Below are 16,586 nucleotides of genomic sequence, written 5' to 3' on the forward strand. Positions count from 1 at the left end.
TTAATTTCAGCAAACATTCTACTTCTACTACACAATATGCATAAGATCATCAATGTAAACTAAGATGTACACATGACCTTCTTTGTTGATGTGCTTTATATATAAACATTGATCCGCCTTGCTTTGTAGAAAAACTTCTTCAACTAGGATGATATATAGAGTCCGGTTCCATACATTTGCTGACTGTTTTAAACCGTACAAACTTTTCCGTAGCTTGCAAACAAATGTATCATCCTTTTTCTGAAACCATTCATTTCATATAGATTTCCTCTTCAAGTTCACCACTGAGGAAAGCAGAGTTCTTTCCTTTGTGGACCTATTTGATATAAGAACTCCAGAATCTGTGCGAAAATTAGATATATCATTCAGACTATTATCTCTTTGTACCAATGGACGAAATAGCTTTGACGTTCTCGGCTTCATGAGATTTGACCTCTAAATCATCAGTACTTTCTTGATCTATACTGCAAAATGAATCATCACAAGATTGTTCATCAAAAGAATGATTCATAGAATTTGCCACGTTTGGTTTGAATTCACATTCAATAAAAACCTTTTGTTTTTTTTTTTTTGGTTATTCTTCTATTCCCCATTTTGGTTATTTATAGCGGTGTCAAAAAGCTTGATGTCCCTGCTTATTGCAATTTTCTTTGTTCTGAGATCTGCCAGTCTGTAACCTTTCAAGGGTTCATCATGTTAATATCTGAGCTTGTATACAGCTTTCGCCTTTTAACATATGGTGACGAAACATATGCATTAGACCCGAAAATACGTAGATGATCTTTGTTTGGCCTTTTCTTTTATCACAACTATAATGGTGTAGAACTGATGGTTTTGCTTACCAAACGATTTTATACATAATTGACAGTCATGACAGCTTCAATTCAAAACATATTTGGTAATCCTGATTCTGCCAATAGACATCTCGCCATATCAGTTAAGCTCCGGTTTTTCCTTTCCGCTACTCTGTTTTTTGAGGTGAATAAGAACTGTGTAATGAAATTGGATTCCTATACTTTTAAGATAGTTTAAAACACGTTTCGCTGTGTATTCACCTCCATTATGAGATAAAAGTACATAAGGATATTTACCGAACTTTTTTTTGAACATTTCCATATAAGCTTTTATCTTCTCGTACACTTAAGCCTTATTATCGAGCAAATACAAATTGGTATAATGGCTGTAGTCATCGATATATGTAAGAAAATATTTCTTTCGTCCAGGAGTTTCCGTTTGCATCGGACCGCAACCATCTGAGTGCACAAAATCCCTTACTACGTCTGATTTTGAATCAGAGGATTTGTGAAATGGAGTTCTTGTCTTTTTGCAACTAACGCACACATCGCAAGCTTGTCTCGTTCCGCAATCAACAATTTTAAACTCACTATTTGTTTTATTTTTCTGCATCGTCTTGAATGCATCAACATCCCGATGTCCGAAAATTGTATGCCAATAATGTTGACAGGTTTGAGAATTGCATTTAAAAACCATCGCTTGGGGATTTGGTTGTTGCCTAAGTACAACCAATCCGTTACTTACGTCTCAATTTCTTCGCCTATGTTAGTTCGTATCCTGCACACTGTGTCTTAAATATCAATTTTACAACTTTTCTTCAGTACTTTTAAGACTGAAATCAAATTTCCATGAAACGATGGTGTGTAGAAAACATCTTCCACCGTCACTTTTATCTTTTCATCATTTGAATTAGCTTCCTTAGATGTAATAGTTTGATAATTTGCTATCGAAACTGTTCCACGGCTGGTATTGTCAAATTTGATCAAATCATTACGTCTTGTGCTAATGTGACAGATGGCCCCTGAATCTATGATCCATCCTTATGTTTGAAGACGTGGTTTGTGCAGTTGAAAATATAGAATGTTTTTCAATTTCAACTCTGTTTGCATGCTCTTTGGTTTCATTGTTGTTTCTGTCCTTCTTCTTTTATCATTTTTGCCCAAATTATGTCAAGTTCGCAAATTCTTGGTTCTATATTCACATTAGAAACACTTATTTAACACATTTTGATTGTTCAAAAGCAAATCAAATAGCTTTAACCATTAGATTGAAAAAATGATTTTTATTTGCCCTAAATTCGATTGTATGTAAAATTCGTGTTTCCGTGTTTGATGTTTGGATTTTTTTTGAAAGATCAAGCAAGGAAACACAAATTTTATATGCAATCGAATGTTGGACAAATAAAAAGCCTTTTCGATCTATTGGTTATAGCTGAGGCTGTTTGATTTCGCCGCGGCAAAAAACATGGAAGTTAGTAGCACTAGATTTCAACATAAAAATATTCACAAAGCCACATGGCTGTCACCCGATCAAAACACGAGGAACCAAATTGATCACGTTGTGATAGATGGAAGGCATTCATCCAATGTGTTAGATGTACGATTGATCCGTGGAGCGAATATAAATTCGCATCATTACCTTGGTGCAGCAAAGGTTCGCACCCGTTTGAACATGGCGAGGAAAGTACGAGCAATCCTGCAATCAGTAGCAACGCGCTTGATGAAGGAGAGGTATCGAGAGAAAAGGAAAGAGGAGAAACGTCTATTCCGCAGAAAGAAAAAGGAAATGGAAAGACGTGAGTGTGAGCGAATTGAGATGTACAGGAGTCAGAATGAAGTCTGGAAATTCTACCAAAGAATTAAACATCAAACCGATGGCTTTGGTGCAGGCACATTCTTCTGCAGAGACAAAGAAGGAAATCTAGTTACTGACACAGATAACATGCTGAGGATATGGAAAGACCATTTTACCCAACTGCTAGGGTCCGACGTTGGCGGCGCAGAGGATACCGCAGAACCAAACTCTGATGATGGTATAGAATGTTTACCTCCTAGTCAGAATGAGGTCCAAGTAGCAGTGACCCGAATAAAGAACAACAAGGCAGCAGGAGCCGACGGGTTACTCGCTGAACTCTCTAAGACCGGAGGCTACACGCTGATAAGGCGTATGCATCAGCTTATCTGCGCAATCTGGCCAGAAGAACGCATACCCGATGATTGAAACCTAAGCATACTATGTCCCGTACACAAGAAAGGAGACAAGACGGAATGAGCCAATTACAGAGGAATAAGTCTCCTCCCCATCGCATACAAGATATTCTCGAGCGTACTGTGTGAAAGATTAAAACCTAAAGTCAATGAGATAATTGGGCGCTATCAATGCGGCTTTAGACCTAGTAAATCCACCCTGGACCAGATATTCACACTGCGCCAAATCCTGGAAAAGACCCGAGAAGGACAAATCAACACCTACAATCGCTTTGTTGACTACAAAGCCGCCTTCGATACTCCTTTACGTTCAAAGGTATTTCAAGTTTGGTATCCTTGCAAAATTAATAAGAATCTGCAGGATGACACTTTCTGACACGCGTTCCTCAGTAAGAATAGGAAAGAATCTCTCCGAACCATTTAATACCAAACGAGGTTTCAGACAAGGAGACAGCCTATCGTGTGATCGCTTTAATATCCTGTTGGAGAAGATTATACGAGATGCAGATGTGAATAGATATGGCACACTAATCATAAGAGAACATATGCTACTCGCCTATGCCGACGACATCGATATCATTGTTCGGTCACCGGAAGTAATAACTGCAGTCTTTGAAAGAATCGAAAGAGAGTCAGTGAAAATGGGTCTGGCAGTAAATGGATATAAGACGAAATGGATGGTTTCAACTCCCAAAAAGCCTTGCACAACCGAGCAGATAAAGAAAATGGAAAAAGTTGGGAACCACAACTTTGAGACAGTCAGTAACTTCATCTGCCTCGGCACCGCCGTAACCGAAACGAATGACACCAGTTTTGAGATTAAGCGAAGAATAATACAGTTTAGAAACAAGGTCACCTCTCGACAGACGAAGATTACGCTATACAAGACACTGATATGGTTCTGAAGCATGGGTACTTGTGAGAGCAGATGAGGCAGTGCTTGGAGTATTTGAAAGAAAGATTCTTCGTAAAATATGAGGACAAGTTCGCAAAAATGGAGAATGTAGGCGACGTATAAACAACGAGTTGTTTGAGCTTTATAACGACGATAGCATAGTTACACGCATCAAAATACAACGGCTGCGTTGACTAGGCCAGAATGGATGAAGAAGCTTCAGCAAACTGGGAGGACCAAAAGCCCGATGCAAAGATTAAGTTGTGGGCGACAACTCGAAACTTGGTGTCAGATATTTTAGAATGAGCACAGAAGATCGAGACGTTTGGAACGCTATTCTACGTTCGGCTAGTGGAACAAATATTCTGTCATAGCCAATTAAAGTAAAAGTAAAGTTATCGCTGTTTGATTTGTTTCGGACATGCAAAATTGGCCAAATAAATGTGTCTAATGTGAATACAAAATCAAGAATGTTCGAATATGACATATTTTGGGCAAAAATGATAAAACACGTTGGGCCAAAATTTGACTAATCTAAACTCATCTTTAATTTCCAGTAATTTTTCTTTAGATAGTTGACTTAAACTTGCAAGAAGGACAACGTTTTCGACTGCTTTCATCTTGCTTATTTTGAAAAAACTTTGACGTTTTTAAATGTGAGTTCGGAATTGTATCATTTACTTGGCGTTGGTATTCCTTAAGCAAACCGTTTTCTACCACATTGACAGTCAATTTTCCCTGTTTTCGGGTCTCTAATGCTGTGATTAGTGCATCAAAAAGAAGATGGCAGAATATCATACTACAAATTTCCTCATAATTCTCACGCTACTGCCAAGAGTATCCTTCCCATAACGCGATTTTAAAATATTCCCTGATTCCCTCGCAGTAGCAGCCTTTCTGTAGAGCAAAAGCGGGTTGTCCTCTACAGATAATCCGAATAATATTCTAGCATTTTCGTCATTTTCTCCTATTCGTTATTTGATTCACTTGGTATAGGCTCAATCATATATGTACTTCCAAGCGGCTTTTTTCCGTAAAGTTAAATCTATTTGATATTCCGTGTTATGGATAATGGTCATTGCGCTAGCGTAAGTTATTTACTTATTAATCATAAGTAAACGAACGTTGCGAAGCGTGCGGCATTCCATGTGGTGTCGATATGAGACACCTATATTCCAATTACATTCCAATAAGGTCGATCAACGACCCTATGAATACAGGTAATAGGATACTTTATTTTCCCTTTTAATTCGCTTACTGATAATTTTTACTGTTGTAGCCAATAGCTAAATATAATAATTCAAATTCAATAAAGACAGGAAAATTATATACAATAAAGGAAAATTATAGAAATATCCATAAAAACACCTCAACCTCAATTAAACTATTTAGAAATTTACAATCAATACTATGGGTTGCATAGCAATATCTGGCTATAAAATGGGAAAGGAAGTGCAACAGAAAAACACAGAAGTTGTGAAAAAAAATACAGACAATCCAATTAAGTATCAAGAGAAAAGTGACAATCAAAACAAAAAAAAACAATTTCTTGGGGAAATTGGAGCATTTGTGCTAATGATGGAAATATATTCGGCCCCTAAAAAACTTTGTGAAACGAAGGATACAACGTCAGAATCTAAACTATATGGAAAACAATTACGATTTGTAAGGGACAACAAAAAACATCATCATGCAAGATAAACTATATTATTATTATATAAGTATTCATATTCGAAACCATAGTAAGAAAAATAACACAAATGACGAAAAAAGTCAATCTATGTATGAACAAGAAAAAATTACGTATAGCCAGCTTATGAGAAAAAGTTGTTTTTATTTTTTTATAAAAAAAGAGCGAAAATAAAAACTTTTTAATAAAACATGTACATTTGGCAATGTTGCAATTTCCTAAATACATATGATCCATTATTTATAATATATAAAATTTAATTTAATAAAATTTAATGCAATCAAGATCACTTTTGATAAATCGTACAAATGTTTAAATAGAATACCTAAATACCTATACGATCCAAAAGTACTCGAATAAAACATCTTAGTATTCTGGCAAGTCAGCACAATACAATTGTCAATTTAGGTAGAACAATTTAGCCATTACTTAGCCCAAACCATAGGATAGAATTCGAAAATTACTTTACATCTATTAAAAATAGATTGAAAACACTTTTTGATAAATTAAAAGTGTCACAACAAGTATAGCACAATTACTTGACCTAACTATTCATTCATAAGTTATAGCGAAAGCTCTGACACAGTTACGCGACCAAAGTCAGTTCAACAACCAAAGTTATTTGAAATACCAAACCCATTCGAAGAACCCGACAAAATAATAATATGCAACAATATGTCACCTGTTGAGTTCATCAACTTAGCAAGTAAATTGCTTCCAGAATTTGATTGAAAATCTAAATTAATTCATAACAGCTATTGATTTATTGGATACCATAAAAGAAACCCATGAAAACATAGCAATTTCATATATAAAAATTAAATTAACTAACTCAGCAAGCACGTTGATAACTAACGAGAATACTATTCGAGCAATAATAAGTAAATTACTTCAAAATGTGAAATACGAATCTCCACAGAATATTTCAGCCAGACTTCATTCCGTACAGCAACAAAGCAGAGGCGACAGCGATTTTGCCAAAAAAAAATTTAACTTTATCATTGTAATTAGAGCAAGCATTTATGACAGACGATTTGATGCCTGCACCAGCAAAAAGCTACTCCACTCAACATGCAGTGAAGCAATAAAAACAAATGCAAGATCTGAAGAGGTAAAATTGCCAATGAGGGCAGGCCAGTTTCCAACAGTAGGAGACGCTATTACTAAATTTCTTGAGATAAGTTCGGAAAGTTCAGGAAGTTTGCAAGTAAATTACATCAACAAATTTAGAAATTTCAGCGTAAGTTATAGGTGTCGTGGAAACAGATCATATCGTGAACAAAGAAACTCTTCGAAACGAAAACACTCTGATAACATAAAGAATTATAAAAGAAATAGAAATTATGGACATAACACTAATTATAGAGGACGCAGCCATAATAATGGAAACGTTAGGTATGCAGAAGCGTCGGAAAACGGGAATGTTCCCCAGTCCGCCCAACTGGGGAATGTATCCAATTAAATGAACACAGAATTTTAAATGTAAACCTCTACTTAAACAATTACATTAGAATAAAATCTTCCTTAAGTAAGTCCATATCTACATTTCTCTTAGACACAGGATCAGATATAGGTCTCTTCAAAACAAATCATATAAACAATCCTTCGATAAACACAGACCAAATATTCAACCTAAAGGGTATAAGCAGTGGTACAATAGAAACACTCGGTGTCACACAAGCAAGTATATACATACATAATTCAATAACATATCATAAATTCCACATAGTAGTTGAATCTTACCCACTACCTTGTAATATCATAATAGGCTATGATTTCATAAAAAAATTATAATTGTGTATTAGACTACCAACATTCTGGTCCAAGTTGTATTACAAGTATTGGGGCAAAATGTTTAAATATTAAACTAGAAATCGAAATATTAGATTAATACCAGGGAAAAATGCTCTCGCTCCCGGCAAGAGCGGAAGTCTTTATAAAAATTTACATAAAAGGTACGGAAAATGACCTCTTAATACCTAATCAGGAATTTGAAAATGGTGTTTTGATAGTAAATACAATCATTAATACTAAAAACCCATACGTTCGAATTGTTAATACATCGGATAACAACCTTTTTTTGGATTAAAATGAAGCAAAATAACAATCAAGTTCGACAAACCATAATTTTGAATAAATTAGCAAACAATTGCCCAAAGAGAGAAACTAGTTCAACTCGATTCAAACTACACGGATATATTAGCTTTAGAAAGTGATGCATGTACAAACAACAGTTTTTATAAACAAAAATTGCACTTAGACGAAAATACTCCGGTTTACATAAATAAACTATAGGACTCCTCATACTCATTAAGCTGAAATAAACAGACAAATAGAAAAACTTCTTAGAGATGATAACAAAGTCTCAGAATATAATAGCCTTATACTTTTGGTCCCGAAGAAATCCTTACCAAATTCATCTGAGAAAAAATGGAGACACGTTATTGACTATAGAAAAGTCAATAAAAAAATTAGCATCAGACAAGTCACTGTTGCCTAGAATTGACGATGTCCTTAACCAGTTAGTTCGTGCAACGTGTTTTTCGTGTTTGGATTTGATTTCAGGTTTTCATCAAATAGAGCTTGAGGAAATTCAAGAAACATTACATCATTCTGAGCCGAACAAGGATTCTTTAGATTCAAATATTACCTTTTGGATTAAAAATAGCTCCAAATTCCTTTCCAAGGATGATGAATATTGCATTTTCTGGACTAGGACCGGCAAAAACTTACCTCATAGTCATTAAGTGCTCCGAGATACACATGTTAGCAAATTTAAAATCGGTTTTTTGAAATCTGCAGGAAAACAAATATTAAGTTGCATCCGGGAAAGCGTAAATTCTTCGATTCACAAGTCACCTTCCTTGGACATAAATGCACAGACCAAGGTATTCTTCCAGATGAATCTAAATACGCCAAGATCTTGTCATACCCAAAACCAACAAATGACGATAAATGCAAGCGGTTCATAGCATTTGTAAACTATTATAGAAGATTCGTACCAAATTTCTCAAATCATGAAAAACACATAACAAAATTAACAAGAAAAAAGTTCCTGTTCAAATTGACACCCGAATGTGAAAAGCATTTCAATATTTAAAAAATTCTTTTATATCTCCAAAATTTTTTTAATAAAAAGTGATCATAAACCACTTACATGAAGAACCCTTCTTCAAAGTTAACTAGAATGAGGCTAGTTTCGGAAGAATTTAATTTCAAAATTTAATACATTAAAGGAAAATATAGGTGTGGTGCAGACGCCTTATCTCGCATTGATTTTGGGCAAATCAAGCAGCTTAGGAAAGGAAACTTTGCTATCATGCAGATGGTAACAAGATCAAAATCCAAACATACTCATTCTCAAACTAACTCTCGAACGAACATTATTAAAGACAAAGAAGCCTTAAAGCAAAAATTACCATGCCTAAAATTAACCATAAATACGCCTATTAAAACATTAGAAAATTCTTTACATTTAGTTTTACACCATGGAAAAAGGAAAATATTTAAAATAAAGTCGAAAGATTTTATTGCTCATGGGAAAATTGAACTAGCGCAATTATTTCTCAAACTTGAAAGTAAAGTTGGCAGAACAAACATTAGGAGTATACGGATTGCAATCAATGATAATTTGTTCAAATATGTCGACATCGGGGAATTTAAAGAAAAAGGCAATAAACAACTGAAAAATATAAATATAGCTATAACACGAAAGCTTATTGAAATCCATGATGGTTCAAAATATATTAGAGTACTTCTATTAAGCAATATTTAGAAGACGATCTTCAACGATTTATACAATATTTTATACAAATTGGAAAATTATGAGTTCAAAGAACAATTATTAAAAATGATTGTTTATAAACTAAAGTAATAAAGTTGAGTTCTAACAGCTTTTTATTGTGAAGTAAAAATATAAAATAATACGACCCACTTACAATCCTCAAAGACTACATTACGCCCATTTCTAGATATTGGAGGGGGCATAGATTGAAAGCGGTTTATCTAGACTTGTTCTTATACGTTGGTAGGAACTTTCGTAAATGATTGCCTAGCAAAAAATTGAAAGTGCTTCTTGAAGGATGGCATTTTATGGTCTTCCAAAATGACAATGTTTGTTCTATTTCAACAGCTTGGCTAGTATTGTTTAATATCCTTAAAATTGCTCATCCTTCAACACTTAATACTTTAAATGTCCCTCAAAAATAAAGATTTCATAGGTTCATAGTATTTATTATGGTGTATTTATGCGGTGTAGCACTGCGGAACGGCGTTCGGACAAAAAAGACATCAAAAGGAGATCCCTTATCATTGAGTTTAAACTTGAATCGAACAGCACTCATAGATATGTGAGAAATTTTGTCCCTGTTCTTTGATGGAATCTTTATGGGCTAATTAGCATTTGCAATTTTTCAATTTTCGACGGTGAATGTCTAGCTTTTAATCCTGAATATAGAACACCAATAACATTTGGTTTGGTTGAATAACAAGCGACTAACATCCTCCCCACGGTACGGTGCGGGTAACTAGAGCAAAAGAAAATGGAAAAGGGGATCCAAAGAATAAGACAAAAACGGAGAAAACCAAGCTGTTATAGCCTTAGTAAAGCTGGCGCTCAGATGATGACATCCAGATTCGACTCGGTCGAATGTTTATGGACGAATATCGCATCGCAGTAATGGAATTTTTTAAAATGAAGAACATATAATGCGCGTTTGTTGCCAAACAAAATAAAACAGATTGTTGTTGTTGTAGTCACATTTGCATGTGGAGGTTGGCACTTTAAGCTCCGACCTTTGTACTGTTCATCATTATCTTGGGAAGCTCAGCTGAGAGACCGGTAGCGTCCACAGGATTCATTTAGTGGAATGATCTATACCCCTAAATTAAAAAGGCAAGTTATTGGCTCCTATAAATAACCAATTGCCATCATGTCCCCGCGGCAGTCGGTCCCATGGACCGGAACGGGCTTGCTCACCTATAGGAGCTTGAAGAAAATCGCTATCACCACATGGAAATCCCATGGGAGCCGGTTGTACGTAGCGGATTGGCCCGATGGAGTTCTCCATCGACTAGGGCTACCGCCTCTGTGTATAACACACTGCTACAACAACAACAACATGTGGCCGCAACAACAAAATAATACATGAGCATTTGATTGGTTTTGAAAATTGTGTTGTAATCTATGAAAAAGGGGACGCCTACATAAGTCCATTATGGAAACGCACACATGACAAGACAATTTATCAAGACAACAAAATTTGCCACGTTTATAAAATTATCGCCATTTTAAAGGGACCAAAATATTCCTACGAGCTTTATATTTATTAATTTTTATTTCCTCTACCATAGGATGGGGGTTATACTAATCTAATCATTCCGTTTGTAACATCTCGAAATATTGATCCGCGACCCCATAAAGTATGTATATTCTTGAGTGTTTTGACATTCTAAGGCGATCTAGCCGTGTCCTTCTGTCTGTGGAAATCACGATAGCGATATTGCCAGGCCAGTGCCGGGAAGTGTATCATTGTTGCAGCTGAATTGCGAAGGTCTCCGTGGCAAGACCGACGAGATTGTGGATTTTATGAGACGGAAGAACATTTTGGTCGCAGCGATCAAGGAGACAAAGCTTGCACGGTTGTCACGATGTGCGACGTAAGGTCACAATATGCGACGTAAGGATCGCTCAAGGAATGGAGGGGGGATTGGCCTTCGTAATACATCGTTCCGTGCGATATAGACCCATCTCGCCTGCGTCTGGCGCTAGCCTCTATATGGAGTGCATGGGGATAGCAGTCAGGTCCGGTAATGTCGAGATAGAGCTTTACAACGTGTAAATACCGCCGGTTGGTAGCTGTGTCCCAATTAATGGGCAAACTTACAACCCCGACATAAGTGGGTTACTATCTGGCCATAATCGTCTGGTTCTAGAGGACTTTAGTGCGCATCACATTTCATGGCATTCTTCCCTAGGTAACGACCAACGTGGCATAGCATTGGAAGAGCAGATTGAAGGCTCCACGTTTTGCACGGTGAATGAGGATTACGAGGAGGTGTAGCAGCTCGCCAGACATTTATTTCCATTGCATCCCTTCATCTCCTGAGTGACGTATCCTGGCAAGCTGTCATTTTTTTGGGTTCAGACCACCTCCCCATAATTCTTATCATCGTCCAACTTCATAACCTCTGAACGCCGGACGTTCATCAATCAGAAGAAGGCTGATTGGGCTGGCTTCAGAGAGAACACCTATCGGATGTGCTAGTTGCCGAGAGGAAACTCCGAGACATCAATAACGCAGCTGCCGCTCGCTTTATACCAGCCGGTCAAATACCTCAAGTGCGGCCCAATTTGCGGGCGCAGGCAGTGGTCTCGCAGACGAGCGTGATGGGATTTGTAGTACGGACCACACTAACCCCAGAATCAGCGAGATGAATCTGGAAATAAACAAGGTGGTCAACGAACATAGGGGGGAATTGTGGCGAACCCCACTCAGTCATTTTTAGTGACGTAACCGTGACTGTTCCGAAGAAATGCGCCAGGTTTTTTAACCGTCAATTTATTGTGCATCCCGAGAGTGACAGGTCAAGGAGGAGAGCCATTCGCCGTATCCGTGGTCTCCGAGCCGATGGATAGCCATCACAATTTACCGTGGGTAAAGTTACGAATGTGAATACCAATAACTGATGCTGAAGAATCTGGATTTACCTGGAGTTAAGTACCTTACTACTATGCTCAACCTGTCTTTGAACACTCTTATAATTCCCGATGTATGGAAAATGGACAGAGTGATTCCGCTATTGAAGCCTGGAAAGGACCCGAGTCTGGGGGAGTCGTACACACCGATCTCCTTTCTCTCACCACTAGCAAAGACGCTTGAGGCATTACTCCTCCCGAGCCTCGTAGGAGAATTTCCATTCGACGAGCATCAACATGGATTTCGTTGTGCAGTTGTTGTGCATAGCACAATTAGCACAGGCCATGTGATAGGACGGTCCTCGTGGCACTGGACCTATCGAAGGCATTCGACACGGTCAGCCATGCCAACCTATTTGAGGACATCGTCAACACGTCCCTCCAGCCTGGCCTGAAACGATGGGTCGCGAATTACCTGTGTGGTCGCCAGTCATTTGTGGAATTTAGGGATAAGATGTCGAAGCATCGTAGAGCGAAACAGGGATTTCCCCAAAGCGGGGTGATACCTCCGGCACTGTTTAACCTCCATTCCACCTCCTCCAGACGGCATAGAGATCGTATCATATGCGGACGATTGTAAGAGATGTCACCCATTGTTGACATCTGCGATAGGTTGAACGTCTACCTCAACGAACTAGCCTCATATTTCGCTGCAAGAAATCTGAAGATATCTGCCACCAAATCTTCAGCCACATTGTTCACTACAAATACGCGTGAGGTGAATTCCGAGCTGACTGTGACGATCGATGGAGAAATGATTCCGATTATCAAGTGACCCAAAATACTTGACGTTACATTTGATAGCACTAGCACTTACACATTCTCCACACATGCCACAGCAATTTGCGATAAAGTCAAAAGTAGAAACAAGGTCCACTAGTCACTTGCTGGCAGCCGCCTCAATTCCTACAGAGCAAGGATTGATGCCGACGTGCAAGATGCATGTCCCGATTTTAACAAGGGACCACACGATCACCTGTTTAACTACCCAGCCAGACCCACTCGACTCAGACCCAAATCCCTGTGGACGCACCCCATCTTAGTCGTAGAGTTCCTGGATCTTGACACTCAACAGAATCAAGCTGACGAAGGATAGAATACAACAAGCTGCTACAACAACGATAGCGGTCGAACGCGTAAAGATAGCCACATGAAATTTTGCACAGATAGATGAGGCCGTTGGGGATTGCAAATGGGCCGTACAAGTTGAGATTTAGATATAGAATCCATATAAACCGCTCTCATGCTTTGACTTCTTAAGCCGCTGGAAGCCGCAATTTCTATCCGAATTGTTTGAAATTTGCACGGAATGTTTTGGTGTGACTTCCAACAACCGTGCCAAGTATGCTCGAATCGGACTATAACCGTCATATAAACCGATCCCCCGATTTGACTTCTTATGCACGTTATGTTTCGTTACAACAACAATGGTGATCTAAATAGGTTTATAATTTTAAATGTTACCTGATTTTTGTTCCCGGGTTCCCAAGATTCGGTCCGTCGCACGATTTTACTTATTTTGTATTAGCGGGGTACGGACAATCAGCGGTATCGAGCGGAGAGTCTCAGTGAGAGGCCGGGCGACATCGGTTCTTGCACAGTGCCTACGATGCTCAATATGACAAGACGAGTTATTGGCGCCCTTTAATAACCAATGGCCTCCCTGTTCCTGCGCCAATCGGTCCTTTGGACCTACTTTTCACCTACTGGAGTTTGACGAGGATCGCCACCTCAACGTGAAAATGTGGCTACATTAACAACAAGCGGGGTAAGGATTATCGCGATTCTATTGTAGATATATGTTGAAAACAATTTGCGCATCTCCACTTTACAACTTTAAATATGAACATGATGAACCTACACTGTTGTTCTTCCCAAACCGGCAAGGTATAGGAAGAAGATAGCGTTACTAACACAATAACAAAAATGAAGCATCTGTTGTGTTCTACCATTAACTTTACCTACGTAAATTGAGTTTTATTTTAATTATATATGTATAATAAGAACCAGTGCTGGGTAGTTGTCAACACCATGCCTTAAAAGCCGAAAACACATGATTTGCACTGCATACTAAAAAACTTGATTTTTTGAGGTTAGGATTTTCATGCATTAGTATTTGACAGATCACGTGGGATTTCAGACATGGTGTCAAAGAGAAAGATGCTCAGTATGCTTTGACATTTCATCATGAATAGACTTACTAACGAGCAACGCTTGCAAATCATTTTCAGTGAATGGGCCCTAGAAAAGTTGGCAGAAAATCCGCTTTTTTATCGACAAATTTTGTTCAGCGATGAGGCTCATTTCTGGTTGAATGGCTACGTAAATAAGCAAAATTGCCGCATTTGGAGTGAAGAGCAACCAGAAGCCGTTCAAGAACTGCCCATGCATCCCGAAAAATGCACTGTTTGGTGTGGTTTGTACGCTGGTGGAATCATTGGACCGTATTTTTTCAAAGATGCTGTTGGACGCAACGTTACGGTGAATGAACACATTTCGAACCGAACACTGATTTTGGTAATAAAATTCAATGATTTGCAAGCGTTGCTCGTTAGTAAGTCTATTCATGATGAAATGTCAAAGCATACTGAGCATCTTTCTCTTTGACACCATGTCTGAAATCCCACGTGATCTGTCAAATACTAATGCATGAAAATCCTAACCTCAAAAAAATCACCGAAACTGAATCCGCGCGTTATGTTGCGCTACATGTTCGGATTGAAAAAGTCTAAAATTGCCCAACTTAACTACTGGATATTGCCTTGCGTGTCTTTATTAACATTTGGCTGTATCACTACAAATATGGTCAAAACTATTTGGTATGGTACAGAATTTGGTAATTTTTGCGACGACATTGATAAATTTAATAAACAGCTTAAATTCTAGCCACGTAGGATACAACAAATATAGTATGATTATCAGCGGGTGCACCGCACTCGACCTGTCGGTTGCCAAATGAGGCAGTTCGGCTTTGAGATACAACGAGTAACGCTCGGATTGGCGTAAGAAAGGAGAGAGGCATTATAAATCTGCACTACCTTCAAAGAGCATTCTGCCAATTTGGGCATGTAAGTCGAAGGACTATCTTAGTGATTACGGCCTAAAAGAATAACATTTACATCTTTTTAAAAATCATCAGAATATATCACTTTTAAATTAGCTACTATGTATTTTCTACAAAAGAGAAAAAGACGAACAAGTAAAGAAATAAAATGAAGCAAGCTTACAAAACTTCTAAAAATATTATTTTTTACACCTACACATATGTACAGGCACGAGAGCATGCACATATGTATATCGTTTCACAGTTTACTCCTATGATCCATGTAAATTCGGATGTTGTCCACCTGTATTGTTCACAGCTTTAGCAACTTCTTCCCGAAGTGTTGATGGCGGATCTGATAGTATGTCTGTCTTCATCGAAAGATATTTCAATTTGTTCGAGACAGCTGTGCGAGTATTAAAAAAAGAATTTAAAAATAAGTATAAAAGTCATTTGATACACTTTCTGCCGTGTTCACGAAAAGTTACCAGTGAAGTTTTAAAGTACCCAAAATGGTTTAAGAAGGCTACGGTTTCTGGTCGAATTGGCAATTAGTGGTTTATAAAGCCTTCATAACCTTTTATGAACACGGCTGCTCAGTACCTACCTGGCCTCAGATCAATGAGAGAACAGTGTTGGTCCACCCACAAAAAGGCTGTGCGCCTTAATTCATCTAGGCTAGCACTGGAGACAGTAGTTGTATAAGATGACAGCAGCGGTTCCAATATAAGGCCAAGCTAAAAATTAATAAATTTTTTTCATATTAATTTGCTGTAAACTTTGAACTTTTTGTGTTTGGAAACTGACGCCACCTCTCACCAAAACTTTTACTTCCCATCTTGCAATGAATGTCGTGATTTTAACAAAGTTTATTATATTTTGTTTTGTATTTAAAAAAAAAATTTAATTGAAAAGGCTGAAGAAAAAAGTTATATGTGCAATTACAATTAGAGTAAGCGTTAGAGCCATTTACAAAACAATATTCAACGAAGCTTTAATTATAAGACGACTGAAAAAGTTATTTCTGTATTGAACACTCATGTTGAAGGTCATAAGAGAAGCCGTTGTACAAAATTTCTGCCAAATCGGATGAGAATTGCGCCCTCTAGAGGCTCAAGAAGTCAAGACCCAAGATCGGTTTATATGGCAGCTATATCAAAACATGGACCGATATGGCCCGTTTACAATCCCAACCGACCTACACTAATAAAAAGTATTTGTGCAAAATTTCAAGCGGCTAGCTTTACTCCTTCGAAAGT

General features: G+C 37.7%; 1 protein-coding gene across 6 annotated transcripts in view; it reads right to left on the bottom strand.

Annotated features, from left to right (window-relative positions):
- Positions 1–15,027: 15,027 nt before the first annotated feature.
- Positions 15,028–16,586, bottom strand: part of LOC106083289 (protein WBSCR14 homolog) — a 158,629-nt gene continuing 157,070 nt past the window's right edge. For 5 of the 6 annotated variants that reach the window (XM_059364902.1, XM_059364901.1, XM_059364900.1 and 2 more), the window contains exons 15-16: positions 15,935–16,064; positions 15,430–15,733 (exon numbers count right to left, since the gene is read on the bottom strand). In XM_059364902.1, the coding sequence (XP_059220885.1) occupies positions 15,600–15,733; positions 15,935–16,064 (264 nt within the window). In that variant the 3' untranslated portion in view covers positions 15,430–15,599. Of the gene's footprint in view, positions 15,385–15,429; positions 15,734–15,934; positions 16,065–16,586 lie in introns of those variants that run through there. The other variant, XR_009397631.1, reaches the window with a different exon arrangement.

This window comes from Stomoxys calcitrans, chromosome 3 (assembly GCF_963082655.1).
Source record: "Stomoxys calcitrans chromosome 3, idStoCalc2.1, whole genome shotgun sequence".
NCBI classification, from domain to species: domain Eukaryota; kingdom Metazoa; phylum Arthropoda; class Insecta; order Diptera; family Muscidae; genus Stomoxys; species Stomoxys calcitrans.